Source organism: Cydia splendana, chromosome 1 (assembly GCF_910591565.1).
Source record: "Cydia splendana chromosome 1, ilCydSple1.2, whole genome shotgun sequence".
Classification (NCBI taxonomy): Eukaryota; Metazoa; Arthropoda; class Insecta; order Lepidoptera; family Tortricidae; genus Cydia; species Cydia splendana.
This window is the reverse complement of record NC_085960.1, coordinates 33,701,450-33,717,215: the sequence shown is the minus strand read 5'-3', so window position 1 is coordinate 33,717,215 and position 15,766 is coordinate 33,701,450. Positions and strand designations below refer to the sequence as shown.

At 35.5% G+C, this 15,766-nt stretch overlaps 1 protein-coding gene across 3 annotated transcripts in view; it reads right to left on the bottom strand.

The window, feature by feature from the left end:
- LOC134793922 (multidrug resistance-associated protein 1) overlaps positions 1-15,766 on the bottom strand; it is a 67,639-nt gene that overhangs the window by 37,805 nt on the left and 14,068 nt on the right. For all 3 annotated transcript variants that reach the window (XM_063765644.1, XM_063765648.1, XM_063765639.1), the window contains exon 3: positions 1,745-2,011. In XM_063765644.1, coding sequence (XP_063621714.1) covers positions 1,745-2,011 — 267 coding nt within the window. The remainder of the gene's footprint in view (positions 1-1,744; positions 2,012-15,766) is intronic.

Below are 15,766 nucleotides of genomic sequence, written 5' to 3'. Positions count from 1 at the left end.
CATTGAATATTTCGTTGCCACGGTTACTTGACTCATAACTTATTAGTAAAGCGATCGTAGTCTAGGATTTTCCTTGTGGTCGATATACGAGTATGTGTGTTTAAATATATTTATATTAAATTTTATATTCCTCCTCCTCCTCCTTGCGTCGTATTCCTCAATATTCAGGGTCGTGACCTCCCTTTTGCAGCACTTTCTTTCAATTTTATATTAGGTTGACTAGTATTCTAGTACTTATTCTTATTAACTACTTACCTACTTCAGTATATAAATCTTTAAACTCTCGCGTTTTGTACACATATTTAATTACACAAATGGATGGTTTTATTAATATCTCCGTTGACATTTGTTGGGACCATAGTCTAATAAAACATGGTCTTCCATTCCCAGAGTGACACGGGCCTACGTCACAACAACATGGCCGCTATATATAGCGCTATCGCATATTATCATATAGCGCTGTCGCATGATGACGTAGGCCCGTGTCAGTTAGGTGACCTAGAAAAGACGGGAATGGAGTACCAGGCGGAGTATATTATTATACCATGGTTGGGACGTCAGTCTTTCCGTGACCACAGCTGGTGCAACTCAGCTGAAACGTCGGAATTAAAGGTAAAAACAATGAAATTATATCGCGGTAGACCCGTTTGTGTAATTAAATATGTGTACTTTAGTATAATTCATAATTAATGAACCTCCACGTATTTTTGTTGATTTTCTGTTGTTGCGGTTCATATTAAGTATTGCATATTTAATAGGTTTATATGACTGTTTAATTTCAGAATAAATAAATAAAAAATCTGTATATTTTCTCGCAATCGAAGTGAAAAGCAAAGTACATAACTCGGACATAAATGCCCATTTTATCCTCGACCTATATCGGCTCTCGCTTTGTCAGTTATTTATTTGACAGATTGTAGTGTTGGGTAGTGTAAAACAAAGATTAGTCTGTTTTGTAAGACGATAAAGTACAGTTGTTTACAAAATTTAATGAAAAGGTGACAATGTTAAGGTGACATTCATTTCATCAGCGACATTGAATCTCTTGTGAATATATACCTGTATAAATGTACAGTGACAATTGTAACATTGCGATTCAAAAGAAAAATATAGGTCTTTGTCCTTTAGTAGACCTGCATGAGATCAGATGACACCAGAATAAGATCTTTTTCGAGCAAGTGTGATGAAAATGAGTTTTCCAATGGCTGTTACGGTGGAAATATTTTATACTTCACTCCAGATAGGATTAAACAAGACAGAATGAAAAATGGTTCTTTATAGTGCAATTTATAGGATGACATTAAATAAGTAAAGTTTTTTTTTTTTTTTTATTTATTAGCTTCAAGTAAAATAACGAAGAAAATATTTCCACACAATGTATCCACTAATAATTTTAGCGACTTTCACATCATAATTAGTAAACAATATAATATTCTAAATGCAGTTTACAATATATAAAGAAAGTTTCCGTATAAAACACCTAAAGAGGCCGAGGTCAACCACGCTCGATGACGGGTATCATTACTTTCACTGTCCACAATTTGCTTTTGTACACCTTATCTTTGCTTTTTTCCAGAAAGTTTGAGAAAATTAAGAGGAGGGCCAGAACTGCCGCAAAAATGCATTTTTATTATTTCACGGGCTATGGACCTAATTATTTCGCAGCCTTCGGCAGGCCGTACTTTGCCCACCACTGGTCTATAATGTTATCTGGAATGAAGTATAGTAGCATTTAAATATTTACCTTCTCATATTTGTACGGCGTATCTCTAGGCGCTAAGTCGGCAAAGCAGTTGAGCAGAAACATGACTACCGCCAACATGTAGTACAGACAATAACTGACGAACGCATATTGCACGTTCTCATCGTCTCTCTTCTGGTTGTGTAGGATGATTTCAGAGCGGAGCTGCGGGATGCCGGCTATCACTAGGAATAGCCAGAAGAAGAATAGGACCCCTGATGCTCGCATGCCGTATTTTCGGTTGTAGTATAGTAGTGTTGCTGATAAACTCTGGAACAAATGTTATCAGTTATAGAGAAATTGATGTTAAACTATTTTTAAGCGAGGCGTACACTAGTAAGAACTTGCATGCAATTAACGTTACATTGGCGACTACTAAGGTAAAATCACAGACAAAACATCCTCCAGACTGAGCATAGTAGCTCTACCACCTCCAGGCGTGACTCACTCCACTCCGCGATTTCGTCGCTTTGCAACAGGTAGCTAAAAGTACATCCGTTCCCACCAATTTTGGTGGCGAGCCATAAGCCGCGCGTGGCGCTGTCGCCACCTAGCGGCCATATCTGTCCTGATCGTAACAGACGCGTTTTGTTAGAGAGTGAGTCTTCTGTACCTAGTATAACTACCTATTATACTATTATTTATTCTGTGCCCCCTCTGCCACAATATAAGGTAGTTTTAGTCAATTTTCGAGTCGAAACTGTCTTTGTGTGACGTCCGTGTCTTTGAACGGATCAATTACGGCACGGAACCTCGCTCACCTCGTCCCCCGCACCCCCGTATTTTTGGCAGTATCGGTTTCATGAAATAATTGCTCTAAACTCCGTCTAGAGGATTCCTAGTCTATGGGTAAACTGCATTCAAAAGTTTGATCAGATACCGAAATGTAAATAGGTATAATAATGTAATGAAAATTGCATGCAAGTACTTGCTTGTGCTTGTTGCATATGTAAACAAACCGCCTCGATGCATCAATGTCATAGTGAAAACTTGTCAAAAACTGTTTAAGGCATATAGTATGTATAAGATACTCTATGGTTTACTACGTGTACTAGTGCTGCACTCTGGCGGCAGAACATTGCAGTAATACTCCCTTTAAAAGAACGAAAATTATTTGTTTATACTTTAATAGCAATTATTTTAGTAGACATGTCAAGGCCGTTAGAGATCCGCTTACTTGCGCCTGCGGTCAAACTGACAAGTTTTTAACCAAGGCACCAGAGGGCGTGACGTCACTGTAGTTTTTCTTATAATTACATATACAACCTGGCGATATAATTACTTGTTTACTTATAATATGATAGTGGAGGGGAAAAAGTTTATTTGTGTGATGAGCATGACTAGGCGTTTCTGAGTCATGGATGTAGTAAATATAACAATATGTTTATTTAAAATTATGATTCTCATTTAGATTTAACTATTCTTAGGACGGACTTAAACTGAAAGCGGGCCCGAATCGGAAGAGAGTAAAAAAAAAATTGTCTGTTTCATACATTCTGTCGTGTTAGTGACAGAGAGAGAGAGAGAGAGAGAGAGAGAGATTACCGTATCGTTCGCAACAGAGCGAACGATTGGTATATTGGCTAGGCACTCTGAATATAATCGAAAAATATCGAATCTAACAACACGAAATCTATTTGAAGCTTATTTATTATATATCGAATGAACGTCATTACAATATTCGATGTCGCCTTAGTGTTTAGTAAGTTGGGTGCTAAAACTTATATAAAAAAGTTGCCAATTGGGATTAGACCTAAGTATCTTCAATAGTTGCTAAATTTAGCACTTTAGTTGCTAAGTTGGCAACAATGACAGGTCATGTTAACGGTACTGGTTTGTGAGAATAAAACTCGCTCGTTCGGCGATCGGTACGATACGGTGACGCGTGTCGAGCCACTGCCCTATTGAATTGGAAACCTCGGTAAGGCTGGGGCTACCGAACAGTAGGTGCATTGTGCCAAACCACAGAATAAGTTAATAGTACAGAAAAGCAGCGCATGGAAACTGCAACAGATTGATTGAATTTAAACGCAATTATTATGCCATGTCCTTACATGGCTTACCCATGTAAGCAGTAAAAGAGTACCTACTGCTAATCAATTTCAGTAAACATCCACTTTTTCTTGAATTGTTTTGCCACAGTTTTTTTGTTCGCCTCGCCACTGATGCCCAATTCATTCTGGACACTAATTTAGTATAATGAATGGAATATATATAGAATATAGCATATAAAATATTATGCAAGTTAAAAAGCGGACTTGATAGGGCCAATATGTACAATGTATAAGATTCCTGAAAAACAATAATTAAAAAATAATAATTAAAGAGTAGCATGGCGGTCTTTGGTGTCGGTGGCCAAGATCCACTTCAGGTCGTTACGCCACAGCAGTAAGTAAGTATGCAATCTTTTCTTCTTTCATTCATTCTTCTGATTGTGATAATTTCATTAATTTACCTACCTACTGGATTCACCGTTTGCGAGGTTTAACACAACCATGCTAATTCTCATATTTTTGTCAGCACATTGTCTCATTGCGACCGATTGATAAGATCACTCACTCAGTTTAGAGTCTGTTCGGAAAGAGAAGAGTCGTGGAATGTATTGGGCCCGACTCTTCTCTTCTCTTACCGCACAGGCTTTACCTACTTTTGGCGTTATTCATAAACGCGTTTACTGGCCTGTACGGATATGATGGTCGGCTCTTTATCATTTGTCACCATACCTGTCACGTTCTAACAAATATGTAAGTGCGAAAGTGACGCATGGCATGACAGGTGATAAAAATGCGACCATGATACCGCTTCTGAATTAGCTATGAACCGTTTGTCTTTAGCTGTCATTTTGACTTATGTATTTGTAAGTATTTGCCACATTGCATGCAGAGAAGATGGCCGATGGGGTCGAAAAGTGCTCGAGTGGAGACCACGGACTAGCAAGCGCAGCGTAGGACGTCCACCCACAAGATGGATAGACGACCTTGTTAAGGTCGCCGGAAGACGCTGGATGCGGGTCGCTTCCAACCGGCACGTATGGAGGTCCAAGGGAGAGGCCTATGTTCAGCAGTGGACGTCTTATGGCTGAGATGAGATGATGATGATTTGTAAGAAAGGGATAAAACTTAATTTAAATAAATCAGGCCCGTAAAGTATTATGAACAAGGGGGTTTGTTGCTTGCAGCAGCGAATATTTGCAACCGATTCAATGTGGCTATGCGTTTAGCTAGAAATTAAAAAATTTTAAAACGCAAACCATCATCTTAACCCTTCGCTTACGATGAGATTTAGGATACAGTATTTATCAAATGCGTGTTTATATCAAATTATATCGTATCATAGTCATAATCAATCGCCCGAGTCGGACTATGACCTCCAGGTTTGCAACAAGCACGGCTATCGGTTCTTTACTACTTACATAATGTTAACTTAAGGCGACGGTAGCGGTGGGTAAAATATCAGATTTACTTTCATAATATTCAATTTACCCCATTTCACACACAAGCGCACTTCACGCACACTACCTCACTTTACTGGGACAGGTCAGTGACCCATCATGTTTTTTTAAGATTGGACTTTTAGTTTAGTATTGACCACTAGCCTCCTTTGAGGGTAAAAGCGTTCCATTTAAAGATGAAAGAGAAACAATGCATTTAATCTTGCTTTCCTTGTCTGTTCACACGTGACGTACCTATTTAATTCATTTGATTGTTGACTGTTTTACTACCTAATATTGCTTTGTCGAGATACGCGTTTTGTACAATTAAAGCGAATAAAACAAGATGTCATTAAGTCAGATGTAAAATGTGATTTACTACTCTATACGGTTTTTCATAAGGTGCATCCATTCAATAGGAATTTAAATAAATAAAGTTTCAGCGGGGTGGCAATTCCATTTTGGCGGATAAAGCGAAACAGAATAGTTCTATCGAACCTGCTTACAAATTTTCACGAGAATCAGTTGAGAAATGTGATCTGCAAAGGAGAACATACAAAAGCATTTTTGCCCAAGCTGAAACGGAGACCTTTGCTAACGCTCGGCCAATGATGGTTTAGGTACACCTATAAAAAATGGTTGTCCCTGCTGTAATTTTAATATCTTTATATTTCAACCGGTATAGTTTTACCTTCAAAAATAAAATAATCGATATCGCTAAACAATAGCGGTACCTTACTACTTATACGTTCACGAAATCGGTATCTGCATAACTTGATTGTTAGTAAACTAACCTGGAAAATAATCTCAAAATCACCGAAACATTTATGTACATTCACCTGCAATAATATGTTACGTCATTAGCGCCAACTTTGCCTCCAGGGAAACTTTGCCCAAAACGACAATTTTAAACAAATTCGTTAATGTAGAAAAAATTATAATAGTTATGGCCACCCTGCTGTTTTTAGTACAAAATAGGTTATATTTCTGACAAAACTATATACCAAACTTGTGCATAACTTGACTTGGGAATTTTGAGCGAGTTGTCTAATATAGGGTATATTTCGGCGTCCAAAAAAATTTATAAATAATGAATGCAAGTAGAAAAAATTGAGAACCCTTTGACAAATATTTCCGGGTTTGAGTTATAACACATGAAGCATAGATTATGTCTATTGAGATTTAAACTAAAAAGGCCTAAATACACAAAAGTTTTAGCGGTGGGCAAAGTAATCCGGTAATTTGGCATTGCCCACCACCAAAAACGGATTAGGGTTGTCACTTTCATTTTATTTACCCAACTTCGCAAGTAAAAGAAGGATATGTTTGTACACTAAAATAAGTTTATAAATATATACTGTATTTAATTTGTCTTATTATCCTTTATTTAGATGTTTTATCCCGTTAACGAATGAAAAACACAGCAAAAATCATATTTTTGGCCATTAAACTATTGTAACAGATTTTCTCAAAAGTGACAACCCTAGCCTTTGTAAAATGCTTAAGCGAGCCTTATTTGGAAATGGACAAAAACGGGTAGGCAACATTGCCCAGCAAATTTATTTAAAAGTTTTTACACTTATCGCTAAGTTATTAACATGGAATGGTAGGATTGCCCAAAACCTTTAAGTGATCCTTAGACATCATAATCATACGAGCTGTATTTGAATACCAAATTGACGTGGGCAATGTTGGCGAAAACCCCGGATATCTTTGCCCGCCCTCTAAAACGCAAAAAAATGGGTAAAAACACGATGAAAAATTATTTTCTTCAAATAAACTGATGCGTTTGTTTGATCACAATGGACGTGCTGAGCAAAAAAAATCATATGATATGATTATCTTTTTTTGAGAAATTCGTGTTTTTTTTTTAAAAAAAGCGGGTAAAGTTGGTGATAATGACGGTACCTACTCTTCAAAGGCCGCAAAAATATGTGACATGCTCTTATGGTTCTACAAATAAGATCGTGTCAGATATTTTTGCGGCCTTCGTTGTGTAACATAAATTGCAGGTGACTGTACATTTGGAATAATTATTTTATTTAATTTCAACGAAAGTTTCAAGTTTAGTACGAAAATACTTCAGATATGCAATATGCACAAAATGTAGACCTAATCGAAATAAAAACATTGCTTTTTATAGTAATTTTATAAAACATTCGATACATATGTATACATAACAATAACCAGGCCACAGCGCTATTTGCCTGTAAGCTTCATCTCGGTCTCCAAAGCCGCAAAAACTCGCTAGTACTTAGTGCTGGTGCCGTTATTTTTTCTTGAAGATTTTCAGAGAACAGCACGTACACGCATTATACATATAGAAATATAGACGGAACGAACGCCATAATCATAATCATTTATTCGTCGCAATCCATAGTATTACAGATCTAGGTACAAGACTTTCAGGTATTACTTATACGAATTACATAACTCTTCCTGTTAATAGGCAATATTTTAAGATAAAAGTTCTATAATATAATACAAGATTACAGTTGTCATCAAAATTCATTGACATACAGAAGTCAAATACGTTTTTAAAATGACGCAAAATGATACCAGCATAATAAAAATTGATCCCAATCAGTAAAGATGAGTCTTTAAACTTTTTCATTTTAAGCGAGTTTTGAAGGAACATAATACTTAAATTCGACTGTAATCGTATTGTTTTAAGATAGTTTACTGCGGTTTTCAACAATAATGACCCGTAAATAACAGCAAATCAAATTTAAATGAGACGCGAGCTGATATTTATGTACCCTATTTTTTGAAATACAATTTATCTACTGGTATGCTTTCTCGTGTGCGTATATGATTTAATGTCAATATAATTGTCAAAAGCAAGAAAATCAAGCTGTCATTTTCATTTGAAGAAGTACACGTGTGCTCCGGTGTAGCCCCAACGGGCATCTGACTTGAAGAAGAATTTTGAGTGATGTCGTCAATGTATGGAAATTGTTCGAAAGTTTACATTTGAGATTGAATTTCTGTGTTGTCTTTGTGAGTAAAAATATAAATCGATAATAAATTGGTAGCTGAATTATCTAGCTTTCAAAATCATACAATAATTCAATTACTGTCAAAGACAAAATTGTTTTGCTTCTGTCTCAAACGGAACTCCATATTTTGATTTTTTGATACTTTTAGTGTCGATTTGTAGAGAATAACAGGAAATTAAAAATATAATGGCATGAAGAGTCGGTACACGGTTTCTTCGTGAATAAATTTACGTGTAATTTAATGCAATTATTAAACATTTATTGAACAAATTATGGTTACAAAGTGAGGTCTAAATCGAAAACGTCATATACCGGCCCCTTAACGTGACATATCTCAAATGATCTCTTGTATTAAGATCCGTGTCACAACAAGTACCGTTGTGGTAGCTTGACAACACGGCCCAACTGACAATTAGAACTGATGCGAGACGAGTCAATCGGTTTTTGATGACCGCGGAACCAATGCAAAAAAATACAACAGAATAAAAATAGGCCCATTTGTTGAGTAGGCACAGTCAGCAGCAGAAGTTGCTAAGCGGGTGAGGTGTTCAAAATTACCTGGACGCGCTCTTATTCTCTTAACAATAAAGTCGCGTCAAGATCATTTTGAACACCTCGCCTGCTTCGCAACTATTGCTGCTGACTGTACAGTGTACACGGTGTAGTAAATAATAAAATTTAATAGGCAATAAGCGTTATACGTTATACGTTATACGCCTAATAATTGTGAACTAAGGAATGTTAGGAATGCGTACTTAATTTGTAGACCCGGCCCTACGCTGTAGAGTAGCATTGCTATATTTTGATTTTGGGTTTTATTGCAACGAGATAACCGCTGTCTACCGCTGGTCATTAAATCATTATATAGTATAGTACTATTAATTAAAGGGTGTAAAACTACGGTCGATAATCGTTGTGTTACGTCCAATAAGGATTAATCAAAATCGTTTTAGCCGTTTAGCCGTGAAGTCATACTCGTAAACTGCCGGTTTCTCATTTTATCCTCCCCTTGTCATTATTGCAGTTTCGAATTTGGAACCTTCTTATATTCCATTTTAATTCAAAATTCTATTTGGAAAATTAATATTGTGATACATATACTTGGTCAAGCAAATCTTGTCAGCAGCAAATGGCGGCAAATTTGAAAAATCGCGGGTTAGCATTTAGCAATACTGTTTTCGAATAATTCCAAAATCGTGTGCTTGCACTGCGTGTGCTATAAAAATCGTTGTAGACTTTTCTTGGTCTATAGTCGCACCAAGAAAAGTCTGCAGCGGATTTGATTGCCCACGCAGTGTAAGTGTTATTTATACGTCATAATTTCATAGAAGTTTGACGTTTAAAATGACACTTGCACTGCGTGGGCTATCGAAATTGCTGCAGACATTTCACGGTCCGACTCTAACTCTATCTGGATAGTTTATTAGTATTGACTACTATGTACAAAATTTAAGTGGTAACTATTAATCCTTTATAAAGGCCTCAGGGACTCAGGAGGTTATAATAAATATTTCATTGTATTGGTATTAAACGTTAATACGGGCCAAGTTCAAGAGTTGTTTATCTCCCGAGACTTTAATTAGGCGTTATGAATATGGCCGACATGGTTAATTGCCACTCACATAACAATAGGACGCGGCTTCATTTTGTTTTCCCCCTAGTTTATGTTAAACATCGTTATCTTGTATACTTATTATTTATTATACCTCTAGCAAAGATACATTGATTGAGTAAGATGTGTAAAATCTAAGACAATTTTGTGCTTCGTATTTGACAGGACATAGTCTGTATCTTTATGTATTTAAATAAAAGTAAACAAACAATTTGTAAATTTTCGGGTAGTTATAACATTTATTTTTATTGGTTAACCAACCAAATACAAAACCGCCTGGATCAGTCACTGAACGACCTGACTTTAACCTAATGTAGGTTGACCATGTAATGTTTTCATCTACTAGTCTGTTCGAGAAACTGAAAACGGTGAAAAATAGAGATACTACTCCTAAAAATACGTGTAATACCTCATTAGATTCGTCATGATGCCTAGAAAAATGTATTCGGAGCGTATATTAGCACACAAAATATAGCAAAAGTTATAAACAAAAAAAGGGGGGAAAAGTAGATATTTTTTATTTCCCCAATATCTCAAAAAGTATTAATATTTAAGAAACCAAAATTAATATTATAAAAGAGGAGGATAATTCCAATAAAACATTTTATACTTGTAGAGCTGTATCTCCAATATTTATACTTTTTATTAAACGCTGAACACAGCCCTCCGCGCCTCATTTTCGGGAAACGCGCGCGGGGTGAACAAGCGATTACGTAACATTAAGTATAATTTTAAAGGTATTAAATAATCATTGAAAAATTTCAAAAAATTATGGTGTATTTAAAACATGACAACAAATGTACTACTTGTAGAAATTTGTCTTAAAATTATTTTTTCAACAAGTTAGGCAATTGTTAATTACCAAAATTTTCTCAAACTTCCTTCTTTATTGAAAACGAAAAAAAATGTAATAAACAACTATCCTAAAATTTTGTCGCTTTCTAGAGCCCTTCTCATGTAAATGCTTAATAAGATCACATTATTATTATTGTATCTTAAGGCGCTCTTATACTCGAGTTTTACGTTTTCAAGGGGGTGAAGCAGACGCGTGGTAGAACGGGCAGGCGGGCGCCCCGCGCGGCGCACCGCACCATTCCCGCGCAGCACGTCTACGTCCTTATTCTGACGACATCGGTATTCTCAATTGTCAGTTCCGGGATTTTTTCCGGCAATTAATATTGAATAAGATTTATTAGCAAATTCGAATTTTGATGAATACTTAATGAAATTAAAAATGGTAGGTAAGACGGTGAGTGTAAATAATTATTAATTATATACAATATAAGTGTATACCGCGACAAACTGAGAATCTAATCAAATTATACCAAATTATTATGAGACAAAAAATAGTACTTACTAATAGACATTAAAAATGTAATAGAGCTAAACCAAGAAAAATCTGCAACGATTTTGATTGCACACGCAGTGCAAGTGTTATTTTAAACGTCAATCTTCTATGAAATTATGAATAATACTTGCACTGCCTATGCTATCAAAATCGTTGCAGACTTGGTCTAACTCTAGCAGTCAATTTCGGGCAAGTAGGTAGTGAAAATAAGGAAGAATACTAGCAAAGCTAAGATAATTTGTGGGACTATTGAGTTATGCATAGCTCCAATAAGTACATAAAATTAGCTGTCTTCACAAGAAAGAATTATAACAATTTATAACTCTAACTGTAATACTTACTATTTTTCTAATTTTGAATTGACGAGTAAAAGTCAAGCATTTAAAGATTGTAATGACAAAAAACACTTCTACTTCGACATTCGAGTTAGTTAATAGCTCAAGAAAATAAAAAATATCTGCGGAAATAATTCGTATAATTTTGAAAATTGGCACAGTTATACCTTGTGGTGTCCAGATAACCATACTTAATGTCCTCGAGATTAGCGGGTGTGCTGAGGGTGTAGGGGGGAGGGGGGTGAAGGTCCCTTTTTTTAGTTTTTCGTAAATAACTCGTAAATGGTGGCCAATATAAAAAAATCTTATTAAACGTTAATAATCTACACAAAATTTTGTACAAAAAAGATTCAGTACACTTTTAGCAGGGATCAATATTTAAAAAGATAATAAAGAGAGAAAGTTAATTATATTAAATTCTAAGGTTCCTTGTTTTTATTTTTTCGTTAATAATTTGAAAAGTATTACTCATAGCAAAAAAAATCTTATACATAAATAATAAACATAAAATTTCCTACAAGAAACATGTAGGACACTTTTCGCTAGGATCAATATTAAAAAAAACCGGGCAAGTGCGAGTCGGACTCGCGCACGAAGGGTTCCGTACCATAATGCAAAAAAAAAACGGAAAAAAATGCAAAAAGAAAACGGTCACCCATCCAAGTACTGACCACGCCCGACGTTGCTTAACTTTGGTCAAAAATCACGTTTGCTGTATGGGAGCCCCACTTAAATCTTTATTTTATTCTGTTTTTAGTATTTGTTGTTATAGCGGCAACAGAAATACATCATCTGTGAAAATTTCAACTGTCTAGCTGTCACGGTTCGTGAGATACAGCCTGGTGGTAGACGGACGGACGGACGGACGGACGGACGGCGAAGTCTTAGTAATAGGGTCCCGTTTTACCCTTTGGGTACGGAACCCTAAAAAGACAAAGCAGCGGGTAAGTTGTTATTTATGTATAAGATTTTTTTTGCAATGAGTCATACTTTTCAAATTATTAACGAAAAAATACAAACAAGGAACCTTAGAATTTATTATAATTAACTTTCCTTCTTTATTATCTTTTTAAATATTGATCCCTGCGAAAAGTGTACTGAATCTTTTTTGTACAAAATTTTGTGTAGATTATTAACGTTTTACAACATTTTTTGATATTGGCCACCGTTTACGAGTTATTTACGAAAAACTAAAAAAAAGGGACCTTAGAAGTGATTATAATTGAATTTCCCGCTTTAATATCTCTTTGAATATTGATCCTAGCAAAAAATTGTACTAAATCTTTCTTGTAGGCAATTTTATGCAGATTACTTATGTAATAGAATATGTTTTGCTATGCGCCACCGTTTAAGAGTTATTTACGAAAAACTAAAAAAAGGGTCCTTTAATATCAAATATCTCACTTCCGGTCAAGAATTCGATCAAGCAACCGGCAAATTCGGATTCAGCGGGGTCTAATTAGGTTAAAAAACCCGGTTGCCAAAAAGTAATACGATTTGCCAGTCGAAATCGATATTATGAAAATATGACCAGTCTAAAATATTTGAATCCTGTATATCTATGTTTAAAAATTATTCAATTTGATTAATTTTATAGCCTTTTAAAATATGTTTACACAATTTATCAATCGTGACTGAATTCCGGATTGGTTAGATGGGGGTGTGCCTTTGCTGCCCAACTTGTTATAAAATGACAATATGACGGACGAATGTCTGAAATGTCACCGTATTTAAGAATTATTTTGCTTTGCTTCGTAAGCATGTTGAAAAACATTGTGTGTATAACATATTTGCATATTTATACTGTGATTACCCATTTTATGAAACGTCCGCTAAACTAGCATAGGTCCGACGCCGACAGTGGTCACGGGCGTACTGGCGTGAGGAATGGGCGCAAGGTATTGCCGCGTAGGGTGTAATTTAGTAAGCAAAATGTTGAATTCATCAAATGATGAATGAAAACATTAACGTTTCGATAAAAGGACAAGCAATAATGAAGATTTACTTAAAAGCTATCGACTGAAGTAAGTTTCATAAACATTTTCGTCGTAGTACTTCTAACATAAGGAAATAAAGACAGTGGTAGGCATGTTTTCAACTTAAGATTCTATCGAGAAAATTATGAGCCGTCGTGTTCCTGACAAGCAATAACGTAGTTCAAGGACTGAAGTTATACATACTAGAAAATAATGCATGAAATCCTTGTAAAAGTCTGTAAATATGGTGACAAAAAAGCGCATTTTACTACACACCGCGCCTTAAATTCTTAACCTGTCTTATGTACAATAAAGTGTTTACATACAAACATACATACATTATAAAAGTTTTAATAAAGTTAATACTTTGCTTAAAATAACTTTTAGAATAACAGAAAATTGACAAAAATCGAAAAATCAAGGTAAAATTGTAAAACTTAAAACAACATTATAACCAAACATTTTTTAGAACTTTTTTAACGTGATCTTATTAAGCATGTATATGTGAAGAGCTCTAGAAGGCGACACAATTTTACGATAGTTATTTATAATTTTTTTTTGTTTTCAATAAAGAAGGAAGTTCGAGAAAATTTTGTTAATTAACAATTGCCTAACTTAAGCTTAGAATAAATTTAAAAGTGGAAAAATTACTGTCTTGGCAGTATTTTTTCCACTTTTAAATTTATTCTAAGCTTAATAGCATCGTTCGCAGACGTTTCTGCTTGTTAAAAATTAAAATTGCCTAACTTGTTAAATAAATAATTTTAAGACAAATTTCTACAAGTAGTACATTTGTTGTCATGTTTTAAATACACCATAATTTTTACATGTATAATACACGCTTCGAATACATTTTTCTAGGCATCATGACGAATCTAATGAGGTATCACACGTATTTTTAGGATTAGTATCTCTATTTTTCACCGTTTTCAGTTTCTCGAACAGACTATACACACAACTGGCTTAAGGAGCCATTTGAGTAGATTTTGTTTACTTTTATTTAAATACCTAAAGATACAGAGGGCGCTGTACAGTCACCTCCAATAATATGTTACACAATAAAGGCCGTAAAAATATCTGACACGATCTTATTTGTAGAGCCATAAGAGCGTGTCACATATTTTTGGGGCCTTCGAAGAGTAACATATTATTGCAGGTGACTGTACAGCTCGATACATTTAGCGGTAACCTATCAAAAGTTGACGTTTGACAACGTTTGACGGTTTTTAAACTGTAATCTACAAGTTAAAAGGTGTTTGTTATCTATCACGTAGCAGAATACAACACGGTTGAATATCTCATCAGTCATCAAGTACCTACAAATACTATACTTCATTCAATATTGCACAACATTTGGCAAGTAAATTATGAACGGTAAAGCAGAGACTTGTAAATATTTAAGACGGACAATCTCCATACAACACCGATAGCGCGTGCCTTCTTACAACTTTTCAATTTTATAGCTTTATACGTATAAAATCTGACACCTACTGCTAATTTAGGACTTCGAAATCCGACTTTCCTTGCCGATGTCATATGCATAAAAGTAAAATTAGCATCTTATTCTATATGGCGCCATCTAATTTAAACATTCTAAAACCTTTTCTAAGGGTTCAAATTTTAAAATGATTTATTATGCTTTTAATCTACTTTTGTTATAATTGCGTAATTGTAAATAGGAGTGGGGTGGCAGTTTTCATACGCATCGGGGCGTTCTATAGGGGTTGTCAGTCTTCTTTAGTAATTTCTGGCTAAAGTGAATACTGTAATATCACCATTACTCATCACATTTACTCAGGGGCGTATTTTGAATTTTGGCGCCCCGGGCCAATACGTTTCGCCGCCCCAGAAGTCAAGGAAGAAAAGCAAAATGCGATCCGATGCCGCCCCTATATGCCGCCCCTGGGGGTTGGCGCCCCGGGCCATGGCCCGGATGGCCCTAGGGTAAATACGCCCCTGCATTTACTGGATTTCATTTTTTCATCTCCGAATATGACGTAATAATGTCATATTGTCATTCTGTTCAGAACAAGCACTCGAGGATGTTAGCAACATTGACTTATCCTAACTAGGTGACTAGGCAAATAGTTCGATCAAGTCGGTTACTGTTTCAACCCATTTTATTTATCACCACGATTCGAACGTAATGTTTATACCGAAACGCGAGCAAATACTTAAGTTATAATAATATAACATATCACTACACCTTATAAAATAAAGTCCCACGCCGCGTCTGTCTGTTTGTGTGTTTGTATGTTTGTTCGCGTTAAACTCAAAAACTATAGAACGGATTTTCATACGTTTTCACTCATCAAGTGATTCTTG